Source organism: Motacilla alba, chromosome 12, assembly GCF_015832195.1.
Source record: "Motacilla alba alba isolate MOTALB_02 chromosome 12, Motacilla_alba_V1.0_pri, whole genome shotgun sequence".
Lineage (NCBI taxonomy): Eukaryota > Metazoa > Chordata > Aves > Passeriformes > Motacillidae > Motacilla > Motacilla alba.
In genome coordinates, this window is record NC_052027.1 from 9367487 (window position 1) to 9381812 (window position 14326).

At 44.9% G+C, this 14326-nt stretch overlaps 1 protein-coding gene across 4 annotated transcripts in view; it reads right to left on the reverse strand.

The window, feature by feature from the left end:
- SETD5 (SET domain containing 5) overlaps nucleotides 1-14326 on the reverse strand; it is a 65655-nt gene that overhangs the window by 27919 nt on the left and 23410 nt on the right. Inside the window, exons 2-8 of one of the 4 annotated variants that reach the window (XM_038148958.1) lie at nucleotides 11309-11483; nucleotides 7422-7527; nucleotides 6330-6541; nucleotides 5951-6171; nucleotides 5357-5544; nucleotides 4274-4312; nucleotides 2497-2739 (exon numbers count right to left, since the gene is read on the reverse strand). In XM_038148958.1, the coding sequence (XP_038004886.1) occupies nucleotides 2497-2739; nucleotides 4274-4312; nucleotides 5357-5544; nucleotides 5951-6005 (525 nt within the window). In that variant the 5' untranslated portion in view covers nucleotides 6006-6171; nucleotides 6330-6541; nucleotides 7422-7527; nucleotides 11309-11483. The remainder of the gene's footprint in view (nucleotides 1-2496; nucleotides 2740-4273; nucleotides 4313-5356; nucleotides 5545-5950; nucleotides 6172-6329; nucleotides 6542-7421; nucleotides 7528-11308; nucleotides 11484-14326) is intronic. The other 3 variants (XM_038148957.1, XM_038148956.1, XM_038148955.1) reach the window with 3 other exon arrangements.

A 14326-nucleotide genomic window follows, 5' to 3' on the forward strand; every position in this document is an offset into this window, starting at 1 on the left:
CCTGGGTTTGGTTTGGCAACAACAGTCGGGAAAGTAATTCACAGCTTTCAGTTTGTCGAGCAACTGGCAGTAGCCAGGACTAAGATGATTTTATTCATAACACTAAACAGCTTCATATTTTCACAACCTTCCCTTTGCATCATGTGGACAGCTGAGAACTGGTTTATCATAAAATCACACAATCATTTAGGTTAGAAAAGCCCTTTAAGATCAAGTTCAACTGTTAATCCACCACTGTCCAGTCCATTACTAACCCATATCCCGCAGTGCCACATCCACAAGTCTTTTAAATACCTCCAGGAATACTGACTCCACCACTTCCCCAGGCAGCCTATTCCAGTTTAGTAAACCTTCTGGTAAAAAAAAAAAAAAAAAAGAAAAGTCCAATATCTAATGTAAACCTCCCCTGGTGCAACTTTAGACCATTTCCTCTTGTCTTACACAAAATATTCCAATGAACAAAATCCCATATCCTCCATGTATAACTCTTAATCCATCTTTCCCTATTCTTCCTGATTTGAGGAAGCTTTTAGGTCACATTCAATCCCTTTTAAGTATATACTTGCATCACTGTTGACCGAAGTCAAATGTACCCTATTAAGGGTATGCAGGGCATAATAAAACATAATTTTTATTCCCTTCTCCTGTCTCCAGAGTCTTCATGGCCAAAGAGAGCAGCTATTCTATTCTATTTCTCCTATTTCTACACAGCTGGCAAATGTATATTTGCACAGCCTCCTGATTTTCTTCTATCTCAAAGTACCTATTTTCCCTTATCTCACAGAAAAGCTATTCTAGTATTCAGTAATGATACCTAGTTAATAGGCAACTGATGCAAACCAAGAAGCCTTCTCAGTTTGCCTACCAAAGGTGAGACAAATGAGTCAAACAAAAATAGAACACAGTGCAGGAGAGCACGTGCTCCACACCCATGTAGGTGCCCTCCTGACAACACTCCACAGCCACCTCCTGAGCAGAGGCAGCAGGACATAGAAGCTGACAAGCAGCGACCCAGGACAGGCACCTGGTTTTTCCTCAGTGTCCAAGAGAAACTACAAAGTCTCCTGACACATTCCCAGCATGTGCAATTACAAGTACCTACCAACAGCTTGTTTACAGTAACTCCAGCTCACTAACAAGTTTTGCAAGTGTCAACTTTTTTTGTTTCTTTGGCATGTATCACATTTGGAGTCTTCTGATTTGGAATGCTGGCCACATTTTCCTATGGGAAAACCTATGTCTGTACTGGGAAGGGAGAGGCTGAAAGAGCATGGCAAGAACTGGCACATTTATGTATGGAATAGTCTTGTGTCATGCTGTACACATATCAAGAAACACAGCATTTGTTTTATTACTCATTTGAGGACTTTTCCTAAAACCCATGTGAGGCAGACAGAATTGGTTACATTTAGTCTCAAAAAATATTAGGATTTCTAGAAAAGTAGAAATTTTTCCTATCTGCATTTCCTGCTTTCTTTAGAAAGGCTATCAAGAAATGTTTCTCCCCCTCCCCAGCAAGAAATTTTATTTATTGCAGACCCAGAGACAAGAATAGAAGACTGTTTGGTCCAAAGTCCTCTGTCTGCACTCTCCCTCACTGGCAATATCTGTGCTCTGCCTGAAGTGCTTCACCTGCATGAAAGCAGAGGGAAAGGTAGGAGGGAGCACATGAACTTCACTGAGTGAGTCAGCTGATATAAACAAGAATGATTCAAGCACAAACATATACCTGATATTCAGGTTTCTGACTTTGTTCCCTTTACACAGAAGAAATGCCCCACTTCTCTTCTGGAGCCCACCCTTTCAGATGCAACTATCTCCAGTCTCCTGGACAAGGAAGGCCCAGAAAAGCCTAAACTGGGTAGGAAGGTTGTGCTTTGTTCAATAAAACACAGATAAGATGAAACAACAGCTAAGAAAAGTATGAATGGGGAAGACATACACCACACAAACACATTGTTTTCCTGTTTCTGCTTGTTTACATGCACTCCATAAAGATGGCAAGACAGCAACCACTGGCCATCACTGGAAAGTTAGGGAGAGACCAGTTTCCTGAAGTCAGTTGTAGCTGTGCAGTATTTGGAAGCTACAAGACTCCAAATAATCCAAAATACTGAAATAATGCTGAGAAGTTCTTTAAAATAGCCTTCCACACGAGTCAAGAAATAAAATAAAAAAAAAATAAAGGGGATTGGAAAACTCAGGTGGAAAGCAGGAAATTTCCTATCTCCAGCAAGTGACAGATCTGGTTCTGTCTCAGGCCATTCAGTGACCAAAGTATTTATGGCAAAACACCTGTTAACCACATTACAGAAACGTGCAAAATATCCCCAGCTTAGCAACACTGATTTGGTCTAATGCAAATATTTGTTAATCTCTCTCTGTACTGGCATAACTCCTGATTCACTGCGTATCAAACCTATGCCTGTTGGTCTGAGCTACAGTACTGCTCACCCATGCCCTGACCTACTCCACCTCTGTGCTGCTTGTTCTTACCTGCATCTGGGACCCAATAACAGTGTTATTGCAGGCCAGCTCTGTTTTGTTGATTGTGTCCAGCATAGCAGTTTTGCCCACATAGTCTTTATTGGAGTTTAGGTGACGCTCCAGCAAGTTCTGCACATCAGCACTGTACTGGTTGGTGAAGGCTTCCTCGTACTGGTCCGTCCAGAGGCGGATCCGATTCTCCCACCCTTCAGCTGTGTTTTCATCCAAGGCATGTGCTTCAGAAGGGGAATTCTGCACCAAACAGCAAAGAATGAATGGATAGCACACAGCTAAAACCTATCCACAGTGCTCCAAGCACATGAATAAGCTACAAAAAAAGGCAAATCAGTGCCAAGCGATGTAAGTGTTGGTTATGAGGACACATTTTTCAGCATCTGCACCCTCCAGAACACTGTACAACAGTTCACTCAGAAATCTACTGAGATTTCTGTGCAGAACTAAGACCTCTTGAAAGTTGGTACTTGGCACTGCTACATAAAATAAAATTAGGCTAGCACATGGCCAGAAAAAAATTTAAGCCATTTTGGAAAAATAATTAAGTACATTAAAAAAGCAAAGGCACAGAACACACAAAGGCAAATAAATCTCATGTAGGCTTGTCCCACAGTCAACCCACTCGTGGCTAACACAATGCTCAATGATGCTGACTGCATCTCAATCTTTGCAGTGACTGATCCAAAAATAGTTCTGAACCTTCTAGCTAAATGGTCACCAGAGTTTCAAGAAACTGAATGTAGAGCATGAGCTAATACCCACAGGGTTAAAACTGCAAGTCCTAAGCAGAGTAAAGAAGAGAGGGCAAAATCAGGTAATCCGTTTAGACTGTCTTGTAAAGGAGGGGAAAACAGAAGCTGGTAGAAAGAAAAAGACTTAAGCTTCATTCTTTACTTGGCAGCAGTTGAAGTAGTTCAACAAATACTCCAGAGCTCAGCAACTCAACCGGCTTCACAAAGCCCTGAGACACATATGACACTGAGGTCTCAGTAACAAGGACAAGCGAAGAGCAATCATTATTTTAATCATATATATTAAAAACAGTAAGAGTTGCCATGCATTTCTACCCTCTCAAGTCACTTGCATACTATGGAGATGGTGCATAGGGACACCACAGTACTGTCCTCTTTCCTCTCAGCCACCTGCTAGAAGCCACTGCCAGCTGCAGGACTGGGGTCAGGTGGAACTGAGCAAACCTGAAGGCACCTCTTGTGTGTCTAGAAATAAATGCAGCTCATGGTTCAAGTCTCCTTTTTTTGTCAAATAACCTTCCTATTCAATGGCCACACCTACCACTATTGCAGGAAGTCAGAGATTAATATATTGTCCCATCCATCCCTAGTAAGAGGATGTGGAGAGAAACAAGGCAACACTACTAGAGACTCCCAATATTAAACTTGTGAACTACTTTGATGTCCAAGCTTGAAATAGCTTTGATGCAATCAAACAATAACTGCCCTCACAGAAGAGCAGCCACAACCAGTTCTACATCCCTTACATCAAACACCCCACTCCCAAGTGCCATGAATCAATCACCTCTCGGAACTGGATTGCACTATCTGGCTGGAAGCTATCAGAAGCAAATGGAAGGTTCAAGGGGCAATTCCTGTGATACCCTTTTGAATAGCCTCCTTGTGGTGCACTGTAAGGTTTGAGTTTATTACAAGGCTGGCCCCACAATCAGAAATTTCCCAGGCAAACCAAAAGAGGGACAAAATAAAGGGGGAAAAAAACCCCACCACCAACACAGAGGGCTGTAATTTGTACTCACCTTCATCCTCAGAGACTTTCGTGAGCCCTCTCGAAAAGCCTGTCCCCCAGACAAGGAGAGAGAGAAAAAACAAAGCATTATAAATTTCCTAAGAATTAGGATCTCAGAACCACACTAAATCTTATTCCAATCCTTAATAAAAGATGGCAAGAATTACAGGAAAACCTACACAAGAAACAGTGGACCTGAACAAAAAGAGACTCTGCAATGCAAATCCAGTGGAAACTGCTGAAAAGCTTGATGGCCAGGATTTCTGAATTAAAAAAGCCTGTCTCACACTTAGTAAAAATGTCAAGATCAAAACCAAAACCGTCCCAACTAACCTCACTTGCTTTGACACAAGAAAGGTCCAGCAACAGAATTAAGGTGGTTCACAACAACAACATAACCCCTCCAGACCACATATAGCTCCTGCCCCCAGCGTTTTACTTAATCAGTGCCTACCAGAAGAACTTCAAGGGAAACCTAACCTGTGGAAAATCATGGTAAAGCTGGCAGATGATGGGAAAGAACCAGCTGCTCACACACTTGCATTCCAATATAAGCAATTCAAAATTATTTCAGTCCCCAGATCCTCATAAACAAGACAGTAAAGTCATCCCTCAACAAATGTTCATCACTACCTACATAGTTTTCCACACAGGCACTATCTCTGTGCCCGAAGAACAGTGCCAAGAAGCTCTGCAGCCCAAATTCCTCAACAAAACCTGCTAAAAAATACCATGCTCCCTTCATTTTTCATTCTATTCACAGACTGACCCTTTCCCACAAACAGCCAGACTCCAAAAGCTACTTCCCCAAATCCTAACACAGCGAAAGGAAAAAATATGTAATTGAGTCCAAGCGCTGAGCATGAATGGACAGCATTGGGAAATAAGGGTGGAGTTTCAGCAAGGTAATTTTTAAACCAACAGCCACGTACTCCAGCAGGTCACAAATACAAGGCGTCCCATTATTACACCCGAAAGAGCAATTCTTGACAGAACAAAAATTTCTTGTCTACTGCCAGCCTGTCAAGCTGCTCCTAACAACACTGCACAGCGTTTGGTAAGAACTGCAGCAATCTTGTCTCTCTCCACATACCTTGATCTTTTTGGCCTTTGGAGCAGCGCGAGCCTTTTCTGTACTCCTCTTCCTCTTCTTGGGTTTGCTCCTGCGGACGCGGTTGACGGTCAGCGTGATGCTGGTCGGCGTGTGCTGCGTGGCCGTGTACAGCACTGTGGAGGGAGAGAGTTCTTCATCCCAGCTCTCAGTGGCACTGCTGTCCCCGCCTAGAGAGACAAGTGCTTCATGAGCAACAGCTCCTCATCCCTGAGAGCACAGCTTACCCTTATGTCCATTTTCATCAAGACAACTTGCTGCCCCTGCATAGCTCTTCCCTGAGAGAATTATACCACCTCTGTTTTCCCACCCAAACTGGGAACAGGTGTTCCAAACTTCTGATACGTCACAGAATGGCACCGATGAAAATTCTCCTTTTCTGTTCACAAGATAATCTGATTTTCCCTAGAGCTAACTGAGGTGAAGCGTAAGGAGAGGAGAAAATCCCAGTGGTTGGGAGGCAAAGAACATTAGCTGGCACTGATCACAGTTAGATGATTACAGCATCCAAAAGACAAAGGTCTTGAAGAAAGAAAATAAAAGTCGCTGTTATCAGAATTATAACCTCAAACTCACCTGATACGTTGTCCTGCTTCCGGTGGCGGAGTCTGATCACCTTCCCCCTGCTCATTCCTCTGCCAAAGGAGAATGCACAATTGAAGCTGGTTTGTAGGAGTAAAGTCACTTGAAATTCAACAGGATGTCACAAGATGCGTGCCCTCAGTGGGGCCCAGGATGATAAGAACATCGATTTAACATCCTCATCTCCACTCCTGGTGCCACCAACACTTGTCAGGCTGACAACGCAAAGGAGGAGGGTCAATACTGGGTAAAGCACTGGAAAGAACGCTCCAGTTAGCAAAAGGAAGTCTGTCCCACAGCCCAAAGGTGACACGGTTCAGTATGAGCAGTCAAGACAAGGAGCAGCCCAGATCTGCACTGCACCAAAGCTTACCTGCACTTTTCACACTTGAGGAGGAAACCATCTTGGGAGACACTGCAGTGGCACCAAGTGGGAATTGATTCTCCTTCTGAGGAGCTCTCACTATCCCCGGAGTTCTCCTCATCAGGCGAGTGCAGGCCATTCAGTTCTGCACGAGGTATAATGGTCTGGACAGGAGGAGAGGCTGGCGGCGTTGGAGGAGGAGGGGCTCCATAATTATGATCCTGAAAATGAGTATTTGCAGTACTACTTTTAATGTGAAGATACGATGCCTAGAAACTGAAGTCCCAAATCCACAGTTCCCAGGTTAATATTTAACTGTTGTAAAACAATAGCCTGAATTCCTCAACCTATCAAAAAGGTACAGTAATAGCTCTGAACATGTAAATTATTTCCTTCAGCACCAATGAATTAAACTCAAAACCTATGAAAACAACTAGGCTATTTCAACATTAACTGTTGTACTGCTAATAATCTGAGATGACAAAAGTGTTTAAACAGTGGAACCAGCTGCCCTGAGATGTAGAGCTTCTGTCTGTTGAGATATTCAAAACTCAACTGGACATGGTCTTGAGCAACCTGCTCAGGCAGAGCCAGCTTGAACAGAGAAGTTGGATTATGTGATCTCAAGAGGCCCCTTCCAACCTCAATGATTCTGTGACACCCTGTTCATCCCACAGCTTCAAGCCATGCTCCCACTCCCATGCTCCTGACTGCTCCTTGATTCTCGTTGGTTTAAGTTACCACTGTGAAAATCTGCGCAGTTGAAACAAGTATAAATAGTGCACAATAAACCAAATGGGGCATAAAATTACCACCAGGAAAATGTTATATATTCATATATATTCACACTTCATTCATTTATTTCATTCAGTTAAAAATCTATCACCTAGAACACTACTAAAGCTTGCTGTAGAGTATGCAAGACTTCACAAACAATAAACACAAAAATGAAAAACGTATGGCAGAACTCAGCTCTAACTTAGTGTTCCCTGAGAAATAAGCCAAAATTCCTAAGGCTTAATAGGCAAAGAACTATGGAACAAGCAGAAAAGAGTAAAAGTAGACAGTAAAGAGCTGATTCACTGCAGAGAGAGTACTCACTGCGTAAGGCAGCCCGCGATAGCTGTGTTTCTGGGTGGCCCCATAGCCGTGGCTGGAGTACACATTCTTCTCACTGACAGCTGGACTAGCTTCCACAGACTCTGGGCTGCAGAAAGGGCCAGAAGTAAAACCCATCAATACAACATCATTTTTTCAGTGCCAGTATTTCACTGCTCTTTTCTATTGAACACATGAGCTCAAAATGAAGAAACTTCATGAAATCGAGGTGGTGTCATGCGTTTCACCAAGCATCATGTGTGCAGGAGCTGTACAGGATGAACCTGCTTTCAGAGGGAAGGAACTGAGTAAGGGCCACCCTCTATAGCTCATTAAACTAGGTCTCAGTCTGGGAAGTTAAAAAGGTAATTAGCATGTAAGAAGCTCAGTTTCCTTATTGTTGAGGAAATTTGGACTAGTTCAGCATTCGCATCTGAACCCAGCTAGCCTAATCTCAAAGCCACTGAACAGTACTGCCATTTTATCTCTGCAACAGCTTATTTCAACTGCAGCTAAGCAGCTTTCCTGCACCTGCGCTTGTTTCTCTTTCCCTCAGATACCAATTGTTACTGAGTCCAACACCCGGTGACAAAGCCTGAAAACTGCAGCTATCCTGACAGCAACTACCAGGAACTGGAGATTCCTGTTACAAAGAGACAACAAAATCTATGTCCTGGACAGAGAGTGGCCACAGACAGATCAGATTCACCCTGTGCTTTCTATACAGCAGCCTGCAATGAGCAGAACAGGAAATCTGCTGCTAAGGTACAATGCACTCTTCCACCACAGGGTGGTGAAAAAAACCAGCTAAAAATCAAAGGTATATTCTCAGCAGAAAGCTGCAGAAAATCTACTCAGAGAAGGGACAGCTGCAATTCAATGCAGGGGATATTAGATAATGAGGCTACAGACAGAACACCAGCAAGGAAACATGCTGTCTTCTGTTACAAGTAGAAGATACAAGTCAGATAACCTCTGCACAGATCAGAAGTAGGGCCTGTATCAGGGTATGGCAGAATATTACTGAATCATGTCTGAAGATGGAATCTTCATCAAAATTACAGCATGGAGCTGAGCAAGCAGGGAAGAAATATATAGAAAAGGAAAACTTTACCTCGGACCTCTGCTGCTCTGGTGAGATCTCACAGAATTCTCAGTGGGTCCTACATATTCAGCATGAATCAGGCACCATCAAACAATGGCCAGCAATCACACGTGCGGCAGTGCTTAGGCACCCAAGAAGAGTAACCCCTTGCCCTTTGGACTTCGTATTAGCTCTCGAAATCTCTGCTGCACTGAAGTTTGCCCCACCCTGCCACTCAACCTCATCTATTCTCCAATGCACCAACCCCTCAGCTGGCTTATTCTGGAGTAAGGTGGATCTGTCTTGCAACTTAAAGGAGCAATAATTCATTGTACAAAGAACTGCAGAAAGTAGAAGACATAACACCTATGCAAACAACACCTCTGTAGCTCAGGATTTAGGTGCAAGACATGATAAATTCAGTTGGTTTTCAATGGGACTACAGCCAGCTAAACTGTCAGAAGCAGGAGATACAGATGTCCTCTCTCAAAGAATTTACTTCTTAATAAAAGGTACCATGTAGAGCTTGCCACATAATCCAGCCTTTGCAACAATCCTTTAGAACTTTCAGATTGGTACAGTGTCAAATCCATTCAAGTTTAATAACCCTTTCAGAAATATTTCAGTATTAGAAGGAAAAGAGCCTAAACAGTCTAAACAGCAGATATGTCCTCTGTCCAAGTCACCCACATTCCTAACCACAGTCAGACTGGAATACCAGCAATGCTGCCGCAAGCATTAGCAATAAAACTTCAGAATTGTTGGTGCAACGGTGTCCAGGGGCAACAACGCTGGGGCCCGTGCTTCCTCAGCAGCAGCATGCCAAGGAGCTTCCACACCTTCCAATATGCAGCCAGACTAACACAGCAAAACGACTCTGCAGCCTCCATGTCACCCTCAGACAAACAGCAGCACCCTACACCATTTTCACCTCCTCTCTGTATCAGAGGCCGGGAAAGATGCTAAAGCTCAGCCTGTAAAGAGGATCAGCTGGTTTTCCTTTTACCTTCCCCACTGCCTTCATGATGCACATCTTGGAATCAATTCCTTTTAAGAGGTACAAAGCTCAGGTACCCCAGACTTTATGTATCAAACCAAAGAGTTTCAAAAGCAAAGTGAAGGACAGCGTTACTTTGAACAGACCCAAGAAGGACACTTCAGAACTAACAGTGCATCGATGCAAAGCCTGGAGAATGAAGTCCTGGCATTCCCAATTTTCAGAAAGCAGGCAGAGAAACCAAATCAGAAATCTTCAAACACCTTCTTTCAAAGCACTCCAGCCTAGCCTCAAGTTGGACCTACAAATTTCTTCCAAGGAAGAAAGAAAATGCTTTGCAGAAGGTTTACAGTCAGTCTTTTTGATACTTAAATGCTACAAGGGACACATGCGCAGGCACATCTGGCTCTTCTCCCTACCACGCTCAGCTTCGAAAGCAAAGTACATGAGCAAACTATTTAGCACTCTTCCTCCTGCCATAAACAGTTTAAAATTCCTGCATGTTGAGTCTTCAAAGTGCTGCTGAGGGAGAAGCAGGGTGACAAGCAATACTAAATGACAGACCTTGAAAAGTGAAGGATCATGTAACCAGTGCAGATGAGTGACTTACTAGATTCTGATTCTTTGTTTAAAAACATGTAAAAATGTGGGCTTTAGGATGGAATGAAGCATCACAAAGAAGAATGGCTAGAATGGGGCCAGTGCCAAGACAGACAAAAAAGAGCATTAGCAGTCTTGCAGAGAGTATGACTGTGTAGTCAAACTTTTTGCGTAGTCAAATCAGGGTGAGATGGAAGGGAAAAACAGTGATTCAAACCTTAGCCCCCTGCTCTTACAGATCAAAATCAATAGAGTCTGGAGCAATTTCTGTTCTACACTGATCCAGCTGACATGCAGGTATTTGCACAGTAGATACCTCTAGATGATACATGGGAGAAACCTATCTCCAAAGCGTCATTTGTCGATTTTTGTAAAGAGATACTACAGTCCGTGTTTCAAAGAAGGATGCAGGCAAGCAGGAGGTAGAAGCACACAGAAAAAACTTCAGCCCTTGCTCTCATCCCCGACAAAAACATACTCTAATCCTAGCTGACATCATTCTAACAAGGGTTTTAAGAAGACACCACAATGCAGTATTCCCTGATTTTGAAATGCTCCTGACTCTGCAGAAGCAGAGTGTTTTTAAAGAAATTTAAGTCCCCTCCAACAGGCCTCAGAGATACAGCTGCAGTGAGAGCCCTGCACAAGGTCCTGCGGTGGGGACTCCAAAGGATGCTCTCTGAGGTGTGCTCCTTGGAGTCTGCTCAGGGGCAGAAACAAAATAAAGGTGCCTACCCAGGCTGATACTGTCTCACACCTGTCAAACTCCAAAGGTCTCCACAAATCAGTCACACAAGACTGGTACCAAGTCTGAGCTAACAGGCTCTACTGAGAGGAAGGTTCAGCACGCTGATCCCTCACATTGCAGCTGTTGGAAAAGGAGCTGGTTTGTACCATGCCAACGTCAAGCCTGGGTACAGCAAACACACGACTGCCTGCACTTGAGTATAGATTTACTAGCCAAGCTGATAAAAAACCCATGGCCGAGTGCCTCATACTGCTGGAATTCTCCTCTTCCCCATATCCTCTGTCAAACTTACCAATTTCCATAACACTGCATTTGTTAATACCCATCTCTCATAGAGTGGACCAGCAGCCCCTTTCTCCTGAGTGGAGAAAGCACCGGCACCAATCCTACAGCCCGACTCCAGGTCAGCCCTCTGGCACCCTCCCGTTCTCCTTTCTCCTCATCCGTGGGGTAACACTCACTCCGATCCTGCAGCCATGTCGGAGTAGGACGTATCTGGTGTGGTGACTCCCAGAGGGATTGCAATGCTCATGACGCCCGTCGGGGATCACGGAGTCCAGAGGGCAGCGACTGGCCGCTCCGAGGGCGGAGAGGAGCCGCAGAGCCTCGGCCAACACGTCACGGACATGGGGAAACCTACCAGGGTAGAAACAAAGCATTGCATCTCCGTTATGGGGTGAGGTCTCCCTGTATGCCTCTAAAGAAGGCTTTCACAGCAAAGAAAAGCAGAAATAGATTTCCATCAGTGACATGCCACATCATTTTTACTTCATTTTCATATGTAAGGCCCGGGAAGAGGTAGATGGCAGAAGTTTGGCGGGGAGGTTGGGGTTTTTTACGGTGTTGGACTGACATGCAATGAGCTGCTTTGCCTTAAAGCTGATAATGACAGTTCCCTCCTCCCCCAAGTAAACTTAGGACTAATTATCAGATAAGTAATCTATTAGCTCCTTCTGCATATAAGCAGCAGCTGTCACCTATCACCCACAGCCCTCCACGAGCATTTCCTAACTCTTTCCCCAAACAAGCCGCAGGCAAAATCCCATCTCTGTGGATAACCAGACAATGCCAGAGTGGACCGAGCCGAGACCTCTCCCTGGCGATCGGTTTGTCCGTGCATTCGCTAGGCCTACAGCCCAGGTGAGTGTGAGCGGCAGAGCAGCTGCTCCCGCACCACCGACGGCTCCCCGGGGCCGCGAGGCCCATGCTGGACTCTGCGCCGGTGGCTCGGGGAGCCCTGACACAGCGGGCCTCGACCGTCCCTGACACCTCCCCACGGCAGAGCCACGTCAGACGTCTGGGCGCGGGGAACGCGGCGGGACCATTGGCTGTGTGCGGGGAGCCGGGCGAGGCTCGGCGGCACCGGGGCGCAGCCGCCGGCCGTGCCGGGGAAGCCCGGGCTCCGCCTTCCCGCTGAGCGCGGCGCTTCGCTACGGCCGCGAGAGAATCGCCGATAAACGCGGACTTCCTCGGGTCGGATGGCGGCCGGAGGTGAAATGGGATCAGCTCCTCGTTATGTAAATAACCTCGGTAACACAGATGAGCATAAAGGAGCTATTATTCTACACAGCTCGAGAGAACACCCCCCACAACACAGAGAGAAGCTGCATTTCTGCACGCAGCAAAGGCAGCTCCAAAACCAAAGAAAAATGGTGACAACCATCCTCTCTGCACGTTAAACTTTAAAGGCAGCCTTGAATACTTTCCACTGCCTTTCCCTGGCTCCGGCAGCGCAGACAAGCCAGCCTGCTGTCACATGCTCCCCGGCATCTCGGGGCTCTGCCAGCAAACCCTCCTGGGCTACAGAGAGGCCGTGAGCCAAGTTTTCCTGTGGGTAGTGAATTTCTCACAGGGAACTGCCTTTGGACACCACAGTCCAGCCATTGTTTAATACACAAAACCCCCAGAAAGACAAAAACACACACTCGTTATAAGGGCAAATGAAGAGTGAGAGTCAGAAAGTTTAAATGCTACATGCTATGTTGCCTTTTCCCGTCCTAAAAGGCAGGCCACCTCTCTTGGCACAAGGAAATATTTTCCTTCTTCAGCATACATCCCTATGGAAAATCTTTCAGAGTATGACAGGCATACAGTGAATTACAGAAGTAGCACATACAGATTTCTAAGTGGTCTATGGCAATTCCCTGTTATGCCCCAAAGCAATGGTCTCACGGGGAGGTGGGAGATGAAAAAGGAAACAGGCAGGACTAAGCTCACAAGCAGTTCCAACCCAGGACAGCCCAGTGTCCTTGAGTGTGTTTCTGGGGAAAAAAAAAAAAAAAAGAGAGACCTTCCAGAAGTGTCTTACTTACCCTTTCTTGTGCTTGTGACAAGAGTTGTGATTTCTACACTGCCACAAGATGAGTCAAACTGCTCCTAAAATACAGCTAAAAGCTACAGACATCAATCCCTGCTTCAACCGAGTCACATAAAACTCTAGCACAAGGTTAAAAGAAATAAGACAAGTTTCTCAGTGTCTGAAGCATCCTTCCCTTTAAGGAACATGGAAAACTCTTCCTCTCCCCACACCCAGTAATCTTTCTAAATACTTGTTTAGATGTTTTTCTCTCTATTGATCTCATGCTTTTGCCAATGACTGTACCCAGCTGGCAGCAGCCTGACAGTTCATCAGGATGAATTCCAGCCTCCCCCCTGCCTGTGACTCAGCAGAACTGGAGGATTTCAGGTGCAGCTTCTGGACTAGAGAGCCGCAGGATACCTGGGCAGTCCAGGACTAAGTGGGACAAGTTTTCACCCACTTCTCACAGGAAACCCTCATCAGTACTGTACAAATGCTGCTGCACTGATATGGTCTGAACTCCCATTTTTGGGAAGGAGATTACTCAAGAAACATGAAATGGCAAACTGAAAGGTTAAACAAGGCAAATTCCAGTTCACTTTTATGTCGACCCAGCAATACTTGCCCAACTATCACACATGTTCAGATTTTACTGTTTGGTGCTGCTATTTTATGTGTACTTTCAACTGTGACAATGTGACAATTCAAAACAAATTGCTGAGACCAACTTCAAGTGCTGTCCAAGACCACACCACCTTCAGGCTACATTACAGTCTGGACTCCATGACACTTGGCCTGCTAACATCCAAAACATCAGCCTGACAGAAAATGCTGGGGCTGAGACCTAGATGTTCACCTACCAAACTGGCCAATTTCCTGTATATTCAATCCCCAAGGTCCTTCCTACCTCTACCCCCAAAAATACAGCTGAAGGACAAAAAAACCAGAAGTCACACCCAGTTCCCTCTGCTGCCACTGGAAGAAGTTTTACTAAATTCAAAGTCTTAATTCAAATCTAATGAGCTTCAGACCACAGCACAAATCTGTCTCCCTTACAACACAGTTCTTCTTGAAATCAAATGGAAATGGGAATTTTGATGGCCTAACAGGTAGATAATATTTAGCTGGTTTTGAAAATGCAGCATTTAAACAGCATTTAAAGATATTTTTTCCCCCACAT